At 43.3% G+C, this 19,094-nt stretch overlaps 1 protein-coding gene across 5 annotated transcripts in view; it reads left to right on the plus strand.

Moving 5' to 3' along the window:
* Window positions 1-19,094, plus strand: part of LRRK2 (leucine rich repeat kinase 2) — a 149,538-nt gene that overhangs the window by 95,676 nt on the left and 34,768 nt on the right. For all 5 annotated transcript variants that reach the window (XM_061640340.1, XM_061640342.1, XM_061640341.1 and 2 more), the window contains 10 exons: window positions 5,058-5,185; window positions 6,350-6,568; window positions 8,294-8,495; window positions 10,968-11,056; window positions 11,886-12,073; window positions 12,301-12,455; window positions 13,434-13,580; window positions 13,687-13,878; window positions 14,906-15,052; window positions 16,336-16,436. In XM_061640340.1, coding sequence (XP_061496324.1) covers window positions 5,058-5,185; window positions 6,350-6,568; window positions 8,294-8,495; window positions 10,968-11,056; window positions 11,886-12,073; window positions 12,301-12,455; window positions 13,434-13,580; window positions 13,687-13,878; window positions 14,906-15,052; window positions 16,336-16,436 — 1,568 coding nt within the window. The remainder of the gene's footprint in view (window positions 1-5,057; window positions 5,186-6,349; window positions 6,569-8,293; window positions 8,496-10,967; window positions 11,057-11,885; window positions 12,074-12,300; window positions 12,456-13,433; window positions 13,581-13,686; window positions 13,879-14,905; window positions 15,053-16,335; window positions 16,437-19,094) is intronic.

The following is a 19,094-nucleotide window of genomic DNA, read 5'->3' on the forward strand; positions in this document are numbered from 1 at the left end:
CTCCACTCCTGATTATTCCCAAGGTAATCCACAAGATCCGAACTGAAAAAGCATTACTTCTCCTAGTAGCTCCCTGGTGGCCAAGATGACCGTGGTTTCTGGATCTCCTCAACCTGGCAGTGGAACCCCCTTGGAAAATTCCCCTGAGGCAGGACCTGCTTTCTCAAGGGCAGCTTCTTCATCCAGATCTGGGGTGGTTGGCACTTCATGTATGGAATTTGAGCGGAAGCGCCTCTTGAAGAAAGGCATCCCTCCCCAAGCACTAGAAACCATGATGGCTTCTAGACGTACCTCCACAGTCAGAATATATGAGGGCACATGGAAGACCTTCTCAGCCTGGTCACAGAAGAAAGGAATTCTTCCACAGAAAGCGGGAATCATCGAGCTACTCTCTTTCCTGCAAGATGGTTTATCAATGAGCCTCAGACCAAACACCGAGGCACCAGGCTTCGGCATTATCATCCATACTCTCCAGATTCCCAGACAATCCATTCGGCTCTCATCCTTTTATCAAACTTGTCCTTAGGGGGGCAACCTTATCAGCACCATCTACAGTTCACTGCTACCCGACCTGGGACCTGCACAAAGTGTTAACGGCCCTTCAAAAACCTCCATTTGAACCTTTAAGTCAAATTTCTCTTCGTCTGCTGTCCTTTAAGGTGTTGTTTCTTGTGGCCATCGCTTCGCCCCGTAGGGTGTCTGAGCTGTCTGTGCATAAGAATTTGTGTGTGTTTCATAAGGATAGAGTAGTCCTCCACACAGTCCCTTCCTTTCATCCCAAGGTCCTGTCCACCTTCCACTGCCAACAGAAACTGGTACCGCTGTCCTTCTGTCCAAATCCGGTTCACCCCATGAAGAAGGCATGGCACTCACTCAATGTGAGGAGGGTCCTTAAAGTATATATTTCTAAGACTAAGTCATTTAGGAAAACAGATTACTTGTTTGTGTCTTTTCACCCAGCATCTCTGGGGAACAAGGTTTCTACTTCCACGTTAGCTAGATGGATCAAAGCGTGCATTTCTTTGGCATATGCCTTGATCAGACTGACCCAGCCAACCGGCATAGTGGCGCACTCCACGAGAGCGGCGGCCACATCAGCAGAGTTTTCACACAATGCTCCTCTAGCAGAGATCTGTAGGGCAACTACATTGGCCACTCCTAATATGTTCATTAAACATTACAAGATAGATGCATGCACATCAGCTCAGGCAGCTTTTGGGAGGAGAGTGCTACAGCACGTCCTCTCAGACCAGTAGAGTTTAGCAGCCCAGCGTTATTCCCACCCTACATGGGTCAGCTTTGGTATGTCCCACCTGATATCTTTTACATGCACAGGAGAAGACATGTGATCTTACTGTGAAATCTGTCTTCTCTGTGCATGTCAAAAGATGATATCAGGGCCACTCCCTAGGAGGGCTGGGCTGCTGTGGCAAGCACAAATACACCTTTAGCAGAGAGTGTATGAATACTGTTGTCTGGTTTTGTTAGTGTGTTCTTCCTATTCTTTTCCTCGTTTATTGGCTTGTCATGGAGAACTGAGGCAAGAACAGGACCGGACCAGGAAGTGCCTGCAAAAATTCAACAGTGCTGTTTTGCCTTCAACCACTAGGTGGAGCTAGCTACCCACCTGATATCACCTTTTGACCTGCACAGAGAAGACCGATTTCACAGTAAGACCAAATGTCTCTTTTCCTTTCCCTTTAGTTAATTCTGTTGCAAAATACATAATACACTTGCAAGTTGTTTTGTTGAGCAATTGTTGCAGAGAAGAAAAACTAGAACCCTTCTCTGGATCCTATCACATCTGTGCATAAGAATAAATTTACTATTCTAAACACCATTTAAAAGTTTCAGGACTCTTGGGAGTTTGATTATCTAATCTGGACTGTCATAATGTGTGTGAAAGAGCACTTGGGAACAAGATGCCTCTCGGGCTGTGTAGTGTTATTTTTCTTCCTTGTCAGCCTAAAAAGATTTGAACTGTGCTTTAAGTTTTTGTGAGAACTGCAGGTTGTGCAGATTAGCAATGTAAGAACTGTATTGTCGTTTTCTGTGATCTAGGGGAGAGAGGAAAAGTAAGGAGGCTGCCGACCTGGCGTGTATAACTGAGACCTGGGTGGGCCATCAGGGAGGAGTTGCTCTTTCCCAGCTCTGCCCACCTGGGTATACGGTTCAGCATCATGGTAGAACCGAAGGATGGGGAGGTGGGGTTGCTATGGTCTATAGGAGTTCTTTCTCACTCACCAAGCACCCTGTCCAGGTGATGACTGGTTTGGAGTGTCTCCACCTTGTGCTGGGCCAGAGAGACAGACTGGGAATTTTGTTGGTGTACCGCCCACCCTGCTGCCCAACAAATTCCCTAACTGAGCTGACAGAGGTAGTCTCGGAGGTATTGTTGCGGTCCCCTAGACTATTGGTACTGGGGGACTTCAACGTCCATGCCGAGACTGCTTTATCTGGGGCGGCTCAGGACTTCATGGTCTCCATGACAACCATGGGGCTGTCTCAGGTTGTTACTGGCCCAACGCATGTGTCGGGACATACTCTTGATTTGATCTTCGCCACTGGGCATGGAGATGGTGATCTGGTGGTTGGGGGTTTTTCATCTACCCCATTGTCATGGACAGATCACCGCTTGCTGAAGTTTAGGCTCACAGCGACCCTTTCCCTCTGCAAGGGTGGGGGACCTATTAAATTGGTCCGCCCCCGGAGACTAATGGATCCTGAGGGTTTCCAAAGGGCTCTGGGGGATTTTCCGACTGAGAAGACTGGCGCTCCTGTCGAAGCCCTGGTTGGATTGTGGAATACGGAGATGACCCGGGCGGTTGACACGATCGCTCCCATGCACCCCCTCCTATGTAGAGCTCATACAGCTCCATGGTATACCTCGGAGCTGAGAGTGATGAAGCAAGAGAGGAGGAGGCTTGAGTGCAGATGGAGGCGAACTCCTGACGAATGCAATTATGCCTTGGTAAGTGCCTCTTCTAAGCGGTATATAGTAGCGGTGAGGGCAGCAAAAAAGAGATATTTTGCTGCCACAATTAAGGCATCTCTCTCCCGCCCAGCGGAGCTCTTTAAAATTGTACGAGGGCTTTTACATTCTGGCCCTCGGGATATTATAGATTCATCTGTAGCCCGCTGTGATGAGTTCGCGAGGCACTTCCAGGATAAGATTGCATGCATTCGCCGGGACTTAGACTCCAATATTATGGCAGTGGGATCTAATGAAGCATCCAGAACACGGTCTTGTCCTTATTTATTGGATGAGTTTCAGTCTGTGCAGCTTGAGGATGTTGACAAGATCCTTGGACTGGTGCGGGCGACCACATCTGTGCTGGACCCTTGCCCCTTTTGGCTGGTGAAAGCTGGCAGAACCGGAACCGCCGGCTGGGCCAAGGAGATAATAAACGCCTCTTTGAGAGAGGGAGTGGTCCCTGACTGCCTAAAAGAGGCGGTAGTGAGACCGCTCCTGAAGAAACCCTCTTTGGACCCAGATAACCTGAACAACTATAGACCTGTGGCGAATGTTCCGTTCTTGGGCAAGGTGCTGGAACGGGTGGTTGCCGGCCAGCTCCAGGGGCTCTTGGATGACACTAATTATCTTGATCCATTTCAATCCGGTTTTAGGCCCGGTTTTGGCACTGAAACAGCCTTGGTCGCCCTGTATGATTACCTTTGTCGGGAGAGGGACCGGGGGAGTGTGACTCTGTTGATTCTCCTTGATCTCTCAGCTGCTTTTGATACCATCGACCATGGTATCCTTCTGGGAAGACTCACGGAGTTGGGAGTTGGGGGTACTGCTTGGCAGTGGCTCCGCTCCTACTTGGTGGGTCGCCACCAGAAGGTAGTGCTTGGGGAACATTGCTCGATGCCCTGGACTCTCCATTGTGGAGTCCCACAGGGATCAGTACTGTCCCCCATGCTTTTTAACATCTACATGAAGCCACTGGGTGCGGTCATCAGGAGTTTTGGGGTGCGTTGTCATCAGTACGCTGATGACACGCAGCTCTATTTCTCCTTTTCATCCTCTTCAGGTAAGGCTGTTAACGTGCTAAACCGTTGCCTGGCCGCGATAATGGACTGGATGGGAGCTAACAGACTGAAGCTCAATCCAGACAAGACTGAGACGCTGTTGGTGAGTGCCTTCTCTGCCCAGATGGTGGATGTTCATCCTGTTCTTGATGGGGTTACACTCCCCTTGAAGGAACAGGTTCGTAGCTTGGGAGTTCTTTTCGATCCTTCCTTGTCTCTTGAGGCCCAGGTGGCCTCGGTGGCACGGAATGCTTTTTACCATCTTCGATTGGTAGCCCAGCTACGTCCCTATCTGGACAGTGACGACCTCGCCTCAGTTGTTCATGCTCTGGTAACTTCTAGATTGGACTACTGCAATGCGCTCTACGTTGGGCTGCCCTTGAAGACTGTTCGGAAACTACAGCTAGTCCAGAATGCAGCGGCCAGATTGCTGACGCGGACCAGAAGGTCTGCTCATATAACACCTGTTCTGGCCCGTCTGCACTGGCTTCCTATTTGTTTCCGGGCTAGATTCAAAGTGCTGGTTTTGACCTATAAAGCCCTACACGGCATGGGACCGCAATACCTGGTGGAACGCCTCTCCCAATATGAACCTACCCATACACTGCGCTCAACATCTAAGGCCCTCCTCCGAGTGCCATCCCATCGAGAAGCTCGGAGGGTGGTGACTAGAGCTAGGGCCTTTTCAGTGGTGGCTCCCGAACTGTGGAACAGTTTCCCTGATGAGGTGCGCCTGGCACCGACGCTACTATCTTTTCGGCGCCAGGTGAAAACCTTTTTATACTCCCAGGCATTTTAAAGTGTATTTTAACAGTATTTCACTATTATTTTGTATTTGGACGTTGTCTGGTTCTTTTATTGTTTGTTTGTTTTTGTTTTTTTGATTTATTGTATTTATACACTGTGCTTGTTTTATCTTTTTGTACACCGTCCAGAGAGCCTTCGGGCTTAGGGCGGTATATAAATTAAATTAAATAAATAAAATAAATAAATAAGTGCATAACAAAAAAAATTGTGTTGTTTAGGACAGGAGGAATTCTACAGTGCTCACCCCCACTTTATGACCCAGAGAGCACTGTACCTTGCTGTTTACGATCTTAGCAAAGGAGAGGCTGAAGTGGATGCTATGAAGTCATGGCTGTTTAATATCAAGGTAACTTTACTATATAGGAAGCACCCACAGCAGGGTGCTTCCAAAGACTGTTAAAAACACATTTGTTTGCTCAGACTTTCCCCGATTAGGTTATTGGCCCATTGTAGATATTGCGTATATCCCTAATATTACTCATTGTTGATTTTATTTAGATTTTATGTGTCTTGTCATACTGATTTTTCATATGTTTTTAACATTTTAGTGTAGGAATTTTGTTCTGTAAACTGCTTTGGGATTCAGGATGGGAAACAATCTATGTTTCTATGTTCACCGCCCAGAGAGCTGTTTGCTAGTCGGGCGCTATATAAGCTTAATAAAATAAATAAATAATAAATGATTTTAATAAGTAACCAATCTTATATATAGATAAATATATTACAAACAAAATACTTTAGCACTATGCTTATAAAGCGTTATGAAATGTTATAGATTGACAAATTCTCTACATCAGTGTTTCAAGGCTGTGTATAACATAATAGCTCAGTTTACATGTAATGCTAAGCCAAACTATGGTTTAGCTCAAACATGTGGGTTCCCAAAATGAAGTTCACTGTTGTAGTGCTCCTCTCCTATCCCAGTCCTGCTGCTGCTTGCCCTATCCAGGGCTAAGCCACAGTTTGGCTTAGCATTATGTCCAAGCATGTAGTTTGTCTTGCTCTAAACAGGGATATTGTGGGGTCTTAGACCCCTTACTTTTTTGGGAGCAGGGTTCCTCTATCTCCAGCATTCTACAAGCCAATCAGTATGAAAGGGGAGTGTGTTAGCAACTGAAAAATGTCTTCTAGCATTCTTCCTTTTCCTTTCCTGCTAATTGGAGCCAATCAGAGTGAAAGGAGGTGAGTCAGCCACTGAGAAGACTCTTTTCAGTAGTTAACACTCTTCCCTTTCATTCTTATAGACTCCTAGGGATGTCTGTGTTGTGGGAGAAGGCATTAACAATGATCTCATTCTCAACCCAGCAGCAAAGAAGGGGGAGGGGTGTAGCTGTGACTATCGTGAAGGGTCCCTGGCACAGTGACAGCTGAGAACTCAAACTGTGTGTGATGTGAAATTGGCTCCAAGGTGCAGAGGTGATAACAAAGTCAGCAGAACCATCCAGAAATCAATATAATGTGTACTAGATGAGAGTCCTAATCAAGCTTTGTGATCAATCGTTCTTTGCAGGCCCGAGCTTCATCTTCACCCGTGATTCTCATTGGTACTCATTTAGACATCTCTAACGATAAACAGCGTAAAGCTTGTGTCAGTAAAATTACCAAGGAACTGATGAATCAGAGGGGATTTCCAGCAATCCAAGATTACCATTTTGTGAATGCTACAGAAGAGTCCGATGCTATGGCCAAGCTTAGAAAAACCATAATAAAGGAGAGTCTGAATTTCAAAGTAAGCCATGTTGTTAAAAAAGAAAGAAGAACTGCATAGGAAAGTTTGGATGCGTACTTGGACTGGGAACATGGGGAGGGGGCAGACAGCGGGATGGACTTATAGGGTGCCCCAGCCCCCGTCTGGGACAGCTCAGCCCCCTCAGCTCCTGATCCCCCCCGTGGAAGCGCCACCTAGTGTGTCTGACACTCTACAACTGGACATGCCGCTGCCACCAAAGATTCAACCTTACACATCAGACGTTCCCCATCCAAGTGCTGCCCAGCTTCCCCCGCCCGAAATGACAGCTCACAGCTCCCCTCTGTCAGAGGGGAAAGCTGAGATCAAACACCCTTCACCCCACACTCAAAGGCGTTTCAGGCGGGAAATAACAGACTGAGCTAAGGAGGAGCCTTTGTTTGTGCGCAAGATCCAAGGCTACTTAAGGGGACTCGGGGAGGGGAACCCAGTTGCTGAGTCAATGTCTTAGAGTCAAGAGGTTGTGCTTAGTCAGAGTTTGAACAGTGCAAAGTCCCTAGAAAGAGTAGTTAGGTTAATGAGGCGAACAGCTTTGGATGTATCTGTTACTTTAATAAAAAGAGAAAAAGCCACAGCAGAGTCTGAGCCTGGTTTCCTCAACTTTTGGCAGGACAAATACAGAATGGAGTAAACCGTAAAATCTAAGAATATTTATCCAAGTAAAATATGATAATAAAAAAAATTACAAATATAGCTTTAGAAACCATTATTCGCTATTCATTCTGTAGAATTTTATGATACTTGAAAGATATTATGCATGACCTGAAAAATCTTAACAATCAGGACTTAATCTTAACAGTCTGAACTGAAGAGGATGTGATAGTTTGTATAGAGGAAATTTAATGTCCCTTGGCTTGCATGAAGTGAATGCCAGTGGAGATGCAGCACTTAACTATGGGTAAGGGAGCAGGAGTGGCAATAGGCTTGCATGTTTCCTCCCTCCAGCCCATCCCCTCTAGTGTGTGTACATCCTCCACTCCCACCCTGGCTCAACCTTCTTGGCAACTGAGGATAGTTCAGGAGTTTACATGGAAGAGAATAGAGGCTGAAAGGAGTGCACAGTCCCACGCCCCACCTAATACTGAAGATACCTATTTGTCCAGGGATGTCCAATTTTGCATTTCCTAGCTTACTTTCAATAATAATTAAAAGTCCGAAATTTACCCTCCCATCTACTTTCTCCCTTGCATTGCAGCCAAACCCCTTCCCACCTGCTTGCTCACCTTCCTTGCTGTTTTAGCATGGGAGGGAGGTCTCTTCCCCTCCCCCATACCCGGCATGCTGTTTGGCTGCAAGCCAGCACTGCTGCCATAACAGCTTATGGGAAAACTACATTTTGCTTGTGTTTCTGGGGCCATATGTGCAGCTGTAGCAACATGCTGAGCACCAGAGCAGGGAGTGGAGAGCCTTTTCTGCTGCTGCAGCTACCCAGCCTTCCCTTTTCTGCTGCAGCAGCTACCCAGGTTAATAGATGGGCATAAGGGAGGGAGGCAGGGAGAGGTTTGGAGTCTTGTTGTGTGGGTGGTGTAGTGATTGGACCCCATTGCACTTCCAATGACATCAGGACTGTGATAGCTGCCATTTGGTTTGGAACTGGGCTCAGACTGAACTAAACCATTTCCCAAGTTTTTGGAGAAATATTTTAGTTTTCCCTGCCTTCCATCACTAAGTAAGGTGTTATGTCTGAACAAAATGTTTGTTCTGCAGATCAGAGACCAGCCAGTTGTTGGGCAGTTAATCCCAGACAGCTACTTGGAACTTGAGAAGAGAATTTTAGAAGAACGCACAAATGTTTCAGTAGAATTTCCTGTGATTAACCAGAAGCGGTTGTTAGAACTGGTGCAAGAAAACCAATTGCAGTTGGATGAAAATGAGCTCCCACACGCTGTTCACTTTCTGAATGAATCGGGTAAACTGTAGCTCTTAGCTTTTTCATCCTTCCCATCCTCTCCCTCTCCCCAAAAAGTGCCCAATTTTTCCTTGCACCTGGAGTCAAATATGCTGACGAGGAGAAAGACTAGCCTGGGGAGGGCATTTGTAAGGGAAAAGAAAAAGATGAAGATTCCACCCAGCAGTTCTCTGCAAATGCCTCTGCTGCCTGCATTTGCGTTAGCCTGCAAACACATGCTTAGGAAATGTGTTTGCCACCATAATATGTATGTCTGCCTTTGCTCTGGGAGAGCTTTATTTTGGTGGGCGAAGCCAGTTTGAAGATTTTTCTATGGTTGGAAACCCCATGTTTATCTTAAAATGTGCAGGTTTGCCCCAAGATTTTAGAGGATATATCCGTCTTTAAAGTTCACCTGAGTCCTATTAAGCAATGTACTATGCACTTACATTGGTTTAAACTAGCCTTGCGCAATCTGGTGCCCTCCAGATGTTGGTCTACAGCTGTTATTATTTCTGACCATTGGGCATGCTGATTAGGACTAATGGGAGTTGTAGTACAAAACATCTGGAGGGCAGCAGGTTGGGGAAGTCTGCTTGTAGATAATTGGAGGGAAGTCACAACCTGCAGATGAGCTGGGTACAGCTCCTCCTCCTTTTCAGTTCATTTTATTTTTTAACTGCTCTTTGCCCTGAAATCATGAACCATCAATCAAACATGTTGGCAGAGCTGATGCAATGGTAGAGCCCTTAGTGGATTAGCAAACAACAGCGCTCTTTTCTGAAAAGATACCACATTGGCTCAAATAAACAATGTGATGAATGTGTGCAATATGTTAGAGGCTATGTGCTTTGGATAAGATTACCTAAGCTTAATTGTTGATTTGAAACCAGCAATGGATTCAGTGGAGGAATCCTAATTAAGCCCAACAGTAACAGTGTAGAGGCACACGAAGGAAACACTGTGCCGATTAGCTACATAAATCTGGACTTAGTGATTGATTAGATGGGAGATTGCCTGGAACACTGTGTACATATTTCTGCCTTACGTTTCACAGTAAAAAGGCAGGTTCATATAGACAAGTGTGCCAGTTATATTGAAACACTGCATGGCCAAGAACAATGTAGGAGGAAATTTTGGTCCAGCACAAATAAATAAGCAGGTTGTATGGGTATATTTTTCTAGAACAACATATCAGGCCAAATGCTATTGATTTTTATTTTATTTAAAACAATTTATATTTAGCAATGCTTTCAGGGTAGTTTACAAAAATAAGAAGAAAGATATAAGACAGAAATCAAAATATAATAAATTACATTAACAAGTGTAGAATTTTTTTTAAAAAAATCTTGGCCTGCCATCAAGACAGTAGTAATGTTGGTGCCAGGCAAACTTTTCTGAGGAGGGAATTCCAGAGAAGGGAGACTTAGCAGCAACCAAGGAGGCTTTCTCACTAGTCACAATAACCAAACCCACCTTCTCTCAAATAGCATCCTACAAATACTACCCTTTTAGGGCAGGCCTGCATACTTTGTGACCCAGTAGTGGTATACCAAGTACTTCAACACCTCCTTGCCTATCAGTCTCAGGTAGCAAAAACAAGAGGTTCATTGTAGCATTGGTCTGGATCATTTGCAGTATTTGATGAGGGGCAAACCTCTAAGATATTTTGTTATGGCGTGACCTTTAATTAGGTGGCCAAAGTCTCTTTCCCTCCCCTGCTTTTACTTTTTAAAAAACTAAATCAAATAATGAATGAGGATAAGGCTATCAGTGGCTACTAACCTTGATGGCTGTGCTCTCCCTCCATGCTCAATATATTTCTGAATATCAGCGGCTGGAAACTGCTGGAGGTAAGAGCGCTCAGATCCTGCTTGTGGGCTTCCAATAGGCGTCTGGTTGGCCATTGTGAGCACAAGATGCTACACTAGATGGGCCATTGGCCTGATTCAGCGGCTATTCTTATCTTCTTGTGGTCTTACTTTCTTAATATAACCAATAAAAACAATATTTTGAAAATAGAATTATTAAGTCATGAATATGAAATCTTAAATGTCATACAATGTAAAAATAGTTTTCCTGGTAAATATCTGAAATTCATAACATCTACAGTATCTGTGATTTCCTGTCCTTTATTGGACAAACGGCAGTAATTGCAGTTGGTTACACTGGAAGGAGAAATTTGATTGTTAGCACTTAAAAGCAAACCTACCTAATTTTCACTTTCCAAAATGATACATGAACCAAAATGCAGCCATCCTTCAAAATTGATAAAATAAGATTACAAACTGATGTAGAAATGTGGAGAACTAAGCTTAAGAATGGAAAAATGAGGAACAAACAAATTGGCATCCCTAACTCAGAACTGCTGTTCCTGAATATAGCCTTCTACCTGTGAGAGTGTCCAGTCAGTGGAGCACTGCTCTTGACACCAAGCAATTTCTATATGTACAATATGTGTCAAATAAATATTAATTTGCACCCTTCACCCAGGTGTTCTCCTCCATTTTCAAGATCCAGCACTTCAGCTAAGCGACTTATATTTTGTTGACCCCAAATGGCTATGTAAAATCATGGCACAGGTCAGTTTTCATAAGTTTTCTTTTTTCTTTTCCTTTCCTTTCCTTTCCTTTCCTTTCCTTTTGTTTTTAACCAACTGATTTCACATCTACCTCTTACCATCTCTCTTCAGGTCTCACTTTTTCCAACAACTTTTTATCTGGGGTCTGGACAAGGGAATGGGCAGGAGGGAGAGCACAATACTTTGGCTCCTTTACATGTACACAATTAGGGACGTTGGTGCCAGATCATGTTTTTTATATGCACTTCCATGTGTATAGCAGGAGTAGGGGAATTGAAATGTGGTGTCAGCAAACCTGCTATCTTGCACATGCATATGGCTAAAAAATTATCATCTAGAAAAAATATAGCAGTATACTCTGCGAGCTAGCATTTTGGGGGGGGAATCCTTTCAAAATAAGGGTGAAGTCAGTCGTTTTATTTCAAAAGGTCTCATAACACATCTGTCAGATGCAGGGTTAGCCTATCTTTCTAAGTGAAATCACAGACATGCATAACAGTAAATGAAGCACTGACTCAGTTGCTCATTCTGTGGTTCAGGCAAGCTGTTTTTTTAAAAAGGAAACTTTTTACAAGAGTAAAATTCCCAGCAAGGGGAAGTTTTCTTACTGAGAAAAAGATTCTCCCCAAACAGTGTCACACATATCCAGTTTCAGTTGCAAACTTGCAGAATCAATGTTGTTTCAGAGCTCAGTCATGGAGAAAAGGATAAACGTTTTGGGATAAATGCAGTGATAATTCTTCTGCTCTAAAAATATTACATGTGACTTCACCCAAACATTAAAGGGGGGGGAAGACAAACGAACCATGAGCTTTGTGTCTTTTCCATAGATCTTCACTGTGAAAGTTGAAGGCTTTCCTAAGTACCCAAAGGGAATCATAAAGCGTTCTGATGTAGAGAAATACCTGCTAAAGAAAAGTAAATTCCCGAACAAATACATGTGTCAGTACTTCAGACTTCTGGAGAAGTTCCAGATTGCACTGCCATTAGGAGAAGATCAACTCCTTGTTCCAAGCAGGTAAACAGAAGGCCTGAAAGTATTGCTTGGTCAAGGAAATGTAGAGTTAGAGATTCATGGATTTGTGTGTGTGGTGTTTTTTTTTTTAGAATGGTCCACTAATCATAACTATGAAAAAAACCCAAGAAAGAAAGTATCTGCACATTCTGGCTACTGCTAACTTCTAGTGTCAACTTTGGAAAAAGTAAACTCAGAAATATTAAAAACAACTTTTCTTTTTCTTCCAGCTTGTCGGATCATAGGCCCGTAATAGAGTTACCCCACTGTGAAAACTCTGAAATTATCATTAGGCTGTATGAAATGCCTTATTTTCCCATGGGATTCTGGTCCCGGCTAATCAACAGGTTGCTTGAAGTGTCTCCGTATATACTTTCAGGAAGAGGTACATTACTTTCCACCTGGCTCCATCATTGCTCACCTTCCAAGGAATGGCAAAAACTCAAACTTGTTTCGGGGGAGGGTTGAGGAAGGGATTTTCTGACTAATTTATTACTGCTCCCACTGTGATATTGAATGTATCTTGGAATTTGCATATTGAAATTGCTGACTTGGTTGGGTCACACTTAAAATTCTGTTTGTTTCCTTTTTAAAACTTTATTTTTTATATTTTCTGTTTTATTTCTGAAATTCTTACATTATGTTAAATAGGGGAAGGGGCTATAGATTATGCAGAAGGCCTCTGATTCAATCCCTGACATCTCCATTTAGGAGAAACACCAGTCTCAGGTGGTGGAAGGTTGCTGCCAAGTCAGGGATAGACAATAATACACTAAATGGAAAAGTAGTTTGATGTGGTATAAAGCAGATTCTTAATAGTGTTTTATTTGAAGGGGAAAGAGAATAAAATAAACACCTTAGCTATCCATTTTACTTACTAACTTTTTATTATATGATTGATCATTCATATTTAAGCTTTGCTGACTCTATTTCATGATTTTAGTTAAGCTTTCTTAACTGATTTATGAGATGTTACACGTTCCCACCTCTTGAGACTATGTAAATGTAAATGTACTGCCTTCAAGTCAATTCCGACTTTTGGTGACCTTATGAATAGGGTTTTCATGGTAAGCAGGATTCAGAGGGGGTTTATCATTGCCTTCCTCTGAGGCTGAGAGGCAGTGACTGGCCCAAGGTCACCCAGTGAGCTTCATGGCTATCTGGGGATTTGAACCCTGGTCTCCCAGTCGTAGTCCAACACCATAACCACTACACCATGCAAATAATGTTCTTTTGTGTTTATGCTTTATACATTCATGCAGTGATAAAATCATAGCAACACATAAGTAAGAGGGTAGTGCATTTTTTTCTGAATTTTACATTAGGAAAATTGCCTTACAGAGCCATTTTTCTTTCTCTGTAGAACGAGCTCTTCGTCCTAACAGGATGTATTGGAGGCAAGGCATATATCTGAACTGGTCACCTGAAGCCTACTGCCTGGTAGAATCGGCTGCTTTTGAAAACAATCCAAACAGTTTCCTAAAAATTACTGTGCCTTCTTGCAGAAAAGGTTAAATTTGCATCAGAGTGGATTTGGGAGGCGGGCTGCTGTTGGATATGCACCTTGCAGATGTAGCACACCACAATCCTCATCACATTTTCTTGGTTTTCTAAAGGTTGCATCCTCTTGGGGCAAGTTGTCGATCACATTGATTCTCTTATGGAAGAATGGTTTCCTGGCTTACTTGAAGTGGATGTGTGTGGTGAAGGAGAAACACTCTTGAAAAAATGGGCTTTGTATAGTTTTCAGGATGGAGAGGAGCACCAGAAAATATTACTTGATGACCTTCTTAAAAAAGCAGAAGAAGGTATCCAGTGCTTTAGCCAAGCTATCCTGAAATACTTTTTCAGTGTGCCAATAAATGTGTATCTGATTTTGTTTTCATCAATATCCTAGTATTTTTAACACAGAAAAATGACCTCATTCTCAAGTGCAGCTGAATTCAGTGCCTAGTGCAAGCCTCACTTCCTGCAGAGAAAGAGGTGTGAGATTCTTCTTTTGCATCTATGGTTTCAAAAGCATGATTGCTTGATGTCATGATGACACCAGGTGATTGATAGGTGGGCAGCCCCTTCCTCCTGCAAAAACTGCCCGAGAGAGGGTGGGCCAGTTCTGGGTATGGCTCACTGGCTGAATCCAGTTACCCACCACTACCCTAATTGCTATGTTATTAACATACCTTAGAGTTTAATTAGTAAATTTTGCTACCCATATTCTACTATTAGTAGTTGTTACTATTTATTTGAAAGATGGTTCCCTAGAACTGATTTAGAATCTTTTTGCAGAGTGCAAAAAGAGAACTCATAGCCAAATCTCCATTGTTCTTCTCCTTATCAGAGAGCAATACAGTTGACCCCACATAGAACAAAATCAGCCCAGTTAGTAAACTCTAAACAGCTTCTGCTACTACCAGTACAAATGTAATATATACTGCAGCTGTGGGTATCATTAGATTTATCACTTCAGTGGTTTCTGTCTACTTTCATCCATTGGCAGAGAAGGTTCCAGTTCCTGTGATGTAAAAAGTTCTATTACGAAGTTGTAGAATATCCTTTGCAAAATAACAGAAGTTTCATAGTCTAATAAGCAGTTCTGGTTGCTCTTTCAAGCTACAGTAACACTGTGCCCAAAGGACCTTTGACAACAGATCAGTGTCTTCTTTCTGTGCTTGAAAAAACGCTACCACTTACCACTTTAGGGGAAAACATGACATTTATTATTCTAAGAGACATAGAATTGATGTGTGTTAGAAGCAAAGATGTATGGAATAATGGATACAATGTTTTCTCTCTTTGCTCAATCTGTTGCATTTCTATTTCTCTTTATCCCCATAGGTGACCTCTTGAAAAATCCAGATCAGCCAAAATACACCATTGCGATAGCCCAGATTGCTCCAGACCTGGTACTGGCGGATTTGCCTAGAAATATCATGTTGAAAAATGATGAGCTAAGACTTTACCAAACACCAGAATTTCTTCTAGGTTTGTTGTTGCTCTGCTCCTTTTAGCTAAGAACAACAAAAGCCTTCTGGCACTTTAAAGATGAATAAATGTATTATGGCACAGGTTTTCTTGCTCAAAGGCTTTGTTTAAATTAAGCAAGGGATCCATTATATTTAATCAACAAGGGATCAATCAACAATTGATTGATATTTCCACAGGAAAAAAAACAATAAATCTGCACACCTATGAATGGCAACTACTTCAAGGTTTTGTTTTACAATACTCCTTTTAGGCCGCATTCTCAGCATGCATTTATTCCACTATTCTTCCATTTTAAACAGTCACAGCTGCCCCCCAAAGAATCCTGGGAAGTGTAGTTTGTGAAGGCAGGTGAGAGTTGTTAGATGAGACCCCTGTTCTCCTCATAGAGCTATAATTCTCAGAGTTCCCTGGGAAGAGGGACTGGCTGTTAAATCACTCTGGCAGTTGTAGCTCCATCAGGGGAATAGGAGTCTCCTAACAACTCTTAGCACACTTCACAAACTACAGTTTCCAGGATTCTTTGGGGGAAGCCATGACTGTTTAAAGTGGAATAATATTGGGAATGTATAGTGCAAATGTGGCCATAAGTGCTTCAGTTCTGGGTTCTAAAGTATTATTAACCTCAAGTCATGATTCTCTTAGCTTTGTGCCTATGTGGTAATGATTCTTTGCAGTTTGCATTCCTATGGGTTGAATACATTTTCTGACATTCTTATCATGAACATAAATTGTAGTGGAGTAATGTGCAGGTCAGACCACATTTGGTGCAGTGCTCTAAACTGCATCTTGCTTCTGACTGAGGATTCAAATGATGTGTTGGTTACCTGCAGTGCTTTTGCCAGAGGGGAGAGGGGAAAAAGCAATGGCCACAAATTGATTGTCGTACATCAGCCTCAGCCATGTATGTTGCCTGTGGGACTACTAGCTTGTACAATGTTCCAAAACAAAAATATACTTTCCTTGAATCAAGATGCACATATTTTTCTGAGAACAATGCTATTGGCACTGAACACCCTGATGCAAACTTGTACTTAACATTTATCAATTTTATTCTGATATGAATAAAAGTTTAATTGTATTGATTGAATTATAAATTATCTGAGTCCTAATTTGTTGATTTGTGCATTGACTGCTCCTTGAGAGGTATGTAGAACACCTGTAATTTACAACATACAGAAAGGAATGTTCAGCATGTTTTTTAAAATGACATTACAGTCTATGTATTTTTAATACTAATACTATGTATCTTTAATACTGCCTTTTGCTTTCTTTTGATAAAGGTGATGGCGGATTTGGATCTGTATATCGTGCTTCTTACATTGGAGAAGAAGTAGCTGTAAAGATTTTTAGTAAGCACACAACTCTTAGGCTTCTAAGACAAGTAAGTCTTTACAAAGCTCTTTTTGTATAGCTAGTTTGGGGAAAGAACCCATTCTGAAGATTTCAGCAGTTTAAAAGAACAGTAACTCTTTCTGAGGATCTTGAACCGTTGTTTGAGAGTACTGAGGGGCTGGATGCAGGTGAACAAACTTAATCCAGATAAGATGGAAGTACTATTGGGGGGGGACCGGGTTTAGGTGCACAGGGTGTTTTGGATGAGGCTGCCCTCCAGTTTCAGCATTTTTCCTGGATAGCTAGATAATGACAGTGGCCAAGAGTGTTTTTTACCATCTTAGAAATGTACACCAACTATGTCCTTTCCTGGAAGAGACAGACCTGGTCACAGTTATACCTACCCTAGAAGTGTCTTCTTTCCCCCCCCACTTCTTTTATTAATATTATAATTTATTAGTATTATAATCCTGGGAGCCTTAAACAAAACACTTTTTTTATAAAAAGGAAAGAACTTTGGAGATATAAAAAGAACTTGTTCATATACTAGCTCTAAAGGCTCTAAAATAAGGAAGTAACTATGTATTTTCTTAATTAAGACAACAATTATTTATACAAATTTATTATTACTCACAATTAAAAATTGTCCTGATTGGACTACTGCCATATGTGCTGTATGAGGGGTTGTCTTAGAACAGTGTTTGGAAACCAAATATTTCAAAATGCCACTGTCAGTTATCTGATGCTGGCCAGATGGCACATATAACACCAAAAGTGTTTGTTGCAGTGCTCTAAACTGCAACTTCCTTCTAAGTGAGAAGTCAAATGATGTCTTGGTCACCTGCAGTGCTTTTGCCGGAGGGGTGGAAGGGTAAAAAGCAATGGCCACAAATTGGCTTCTTTGACTGCCTAGTCGTTTCTGGGTTCAATTCGAAGTGCTGGTTCTTAACCTTTAAAGTCTTAGTGGTCTGGGACTAAGTCCAGGATACCTTAAGAACCACCTTCACATGGAACCATCAGAGGTCTTGCTCATGTTCCCCCTGATGACTAAAGTTCATCAGATTGATTCAAGAGAGATTGGGCCTTCTTACTCATCACCCCCTGTAGTGGAATGCTATTCCTTGGGTGGCCTGCCCAGGTTCATCACTCTTTACTTTGGTGAAGACATGGCTCTTTCAAAAGGCCTTTGGTGATTGTGCAGTTTAACTGCTGGCTATTGACCCTGTTGCAGATGTGCCTTGCTACTAGGTATTCTCCTGTGCATGTAAAAGATGATATCAGGTGGGTAGGTAGCTCCACCTAGCAGTTGAAGGCAGAAGAGCACTGTTGAATTTTGCAGGAACTTCCTGCACTGCATAGTTCCTAGCTCCAGTTCTCTTCTGCCTTCACCAATAACAGTTGATCACTGTCTCTGCTCTGTGGTTCAGGCCAGTATAGTTTGTATTTGGTTTTTCTTCCCCAAGTCATTCTGTTTTTTCTCCTTCTACTCCTGACCTTGTTTCTCACTGTCTTCCTTCTTTGTTTCTTAAAAAAGAGAGAGAGAGATTTTCATTGTTTCCCCACTCCCGGAGAACCTCACCATGGCGCGAAGCCATCCAAGACAGGGGCGTACCACCACCCCTTCCTTCAGAACCAGCTCGCTAATGCCTTTCACTAGTTAACACCCACCCCCTGCTAGCTTTGCAACTTTTCAACCTTATTGGGACCTCAGCGGCAGCGCCCTAGCTGCCTCAGCACCCCTTCTCTGCAATGACAGCAACAGCGCTAACAGCACAATCCTCCAGAGAATCTATTAACCTAGCCTCCACCATCAGCGTCTACTTCCCTGCCTGTGGAGGGCTGCTGCGAGGCACTCCAGCCTCATTGAGATAGCTTCTTACCCTCCCCCCTACCAGCAACACCAACATGGAGGCATGGCCTCTATCGCAGTTTCCAGTCTCCATAAGCCCCGCAGCGCGGTTGCCCCCATGGGGAAAGCAACCTACAAATCGGAAAATCCAGCAAAGAGGCCCAAACCACTCCCACCTCCACCCAAATCAGGCACAGCACCACTGCTATTACCTAGACAGGCCTTAGGGCCTTCGTTTACTATGGATGCTCAGGCAGAGGCAGCCATGGCCCGCCCCTCTACCGGCAGGCAGGAGGTGGCTGAGGCACGTAGCTTGGCAGGCAGGGCAGCTTCAGAAGGCGTGGCACCTAAGAATAACAAGCAAGTCAGCCAGAACTGGCAAGGGCCTGATAACCCAAAAGGAGATGAGGGGAGAGACACTCACAGCGCCTCTTATTTATTTATTTATTTGTTTGTTTGTTTCATTTATAGACCGCCCATAGCGAATAGCTCTCTGGGCGGTGTACAAAAAGGTTAAAATACAAAATATGACAATAAAATCAAGCTACACATTTAAACATTTAACAGTTAAAATGCCTGGGAGCATAGCCAGGTCTTAACCTGGCGCCGGAAAGACAGCAGCATAGGCGCCAGGCGTACATCTTCGTGGAGGCTGTTCCACAGTTCAGGGGCCACTACAGAAAAGGCCCTGGATCTAGTAACTATCCTCCGGGCTTCCCGATGAGTTGGTACCCGGAGGAGGGCCTTAGATGCTGAGCGAAGTGACTGGGTAGGTTCATAGCGGGAGAGGCGTTCCACAAGATATTGCGGTCCCACACCGTGTAAGGCTTTATAGGTCAAAACCAGCACCTTGAATCT

The sequence above is a fragment of the Rhineura floridana genome, chromosome 8, assembly GCF_030035675.1.
Source record: "Rhineura floridana isolate rRhiFlo1 chromosome 8, rRhiFlo1.hap2, whole genome shotgun sequence".
NCBI classification, from domain to species: Eukaryota; Metazoa; Chordata; class Lepidosauria; order Squamata; family Rhineuridae; genus Rhineura; species Rhineura floridana.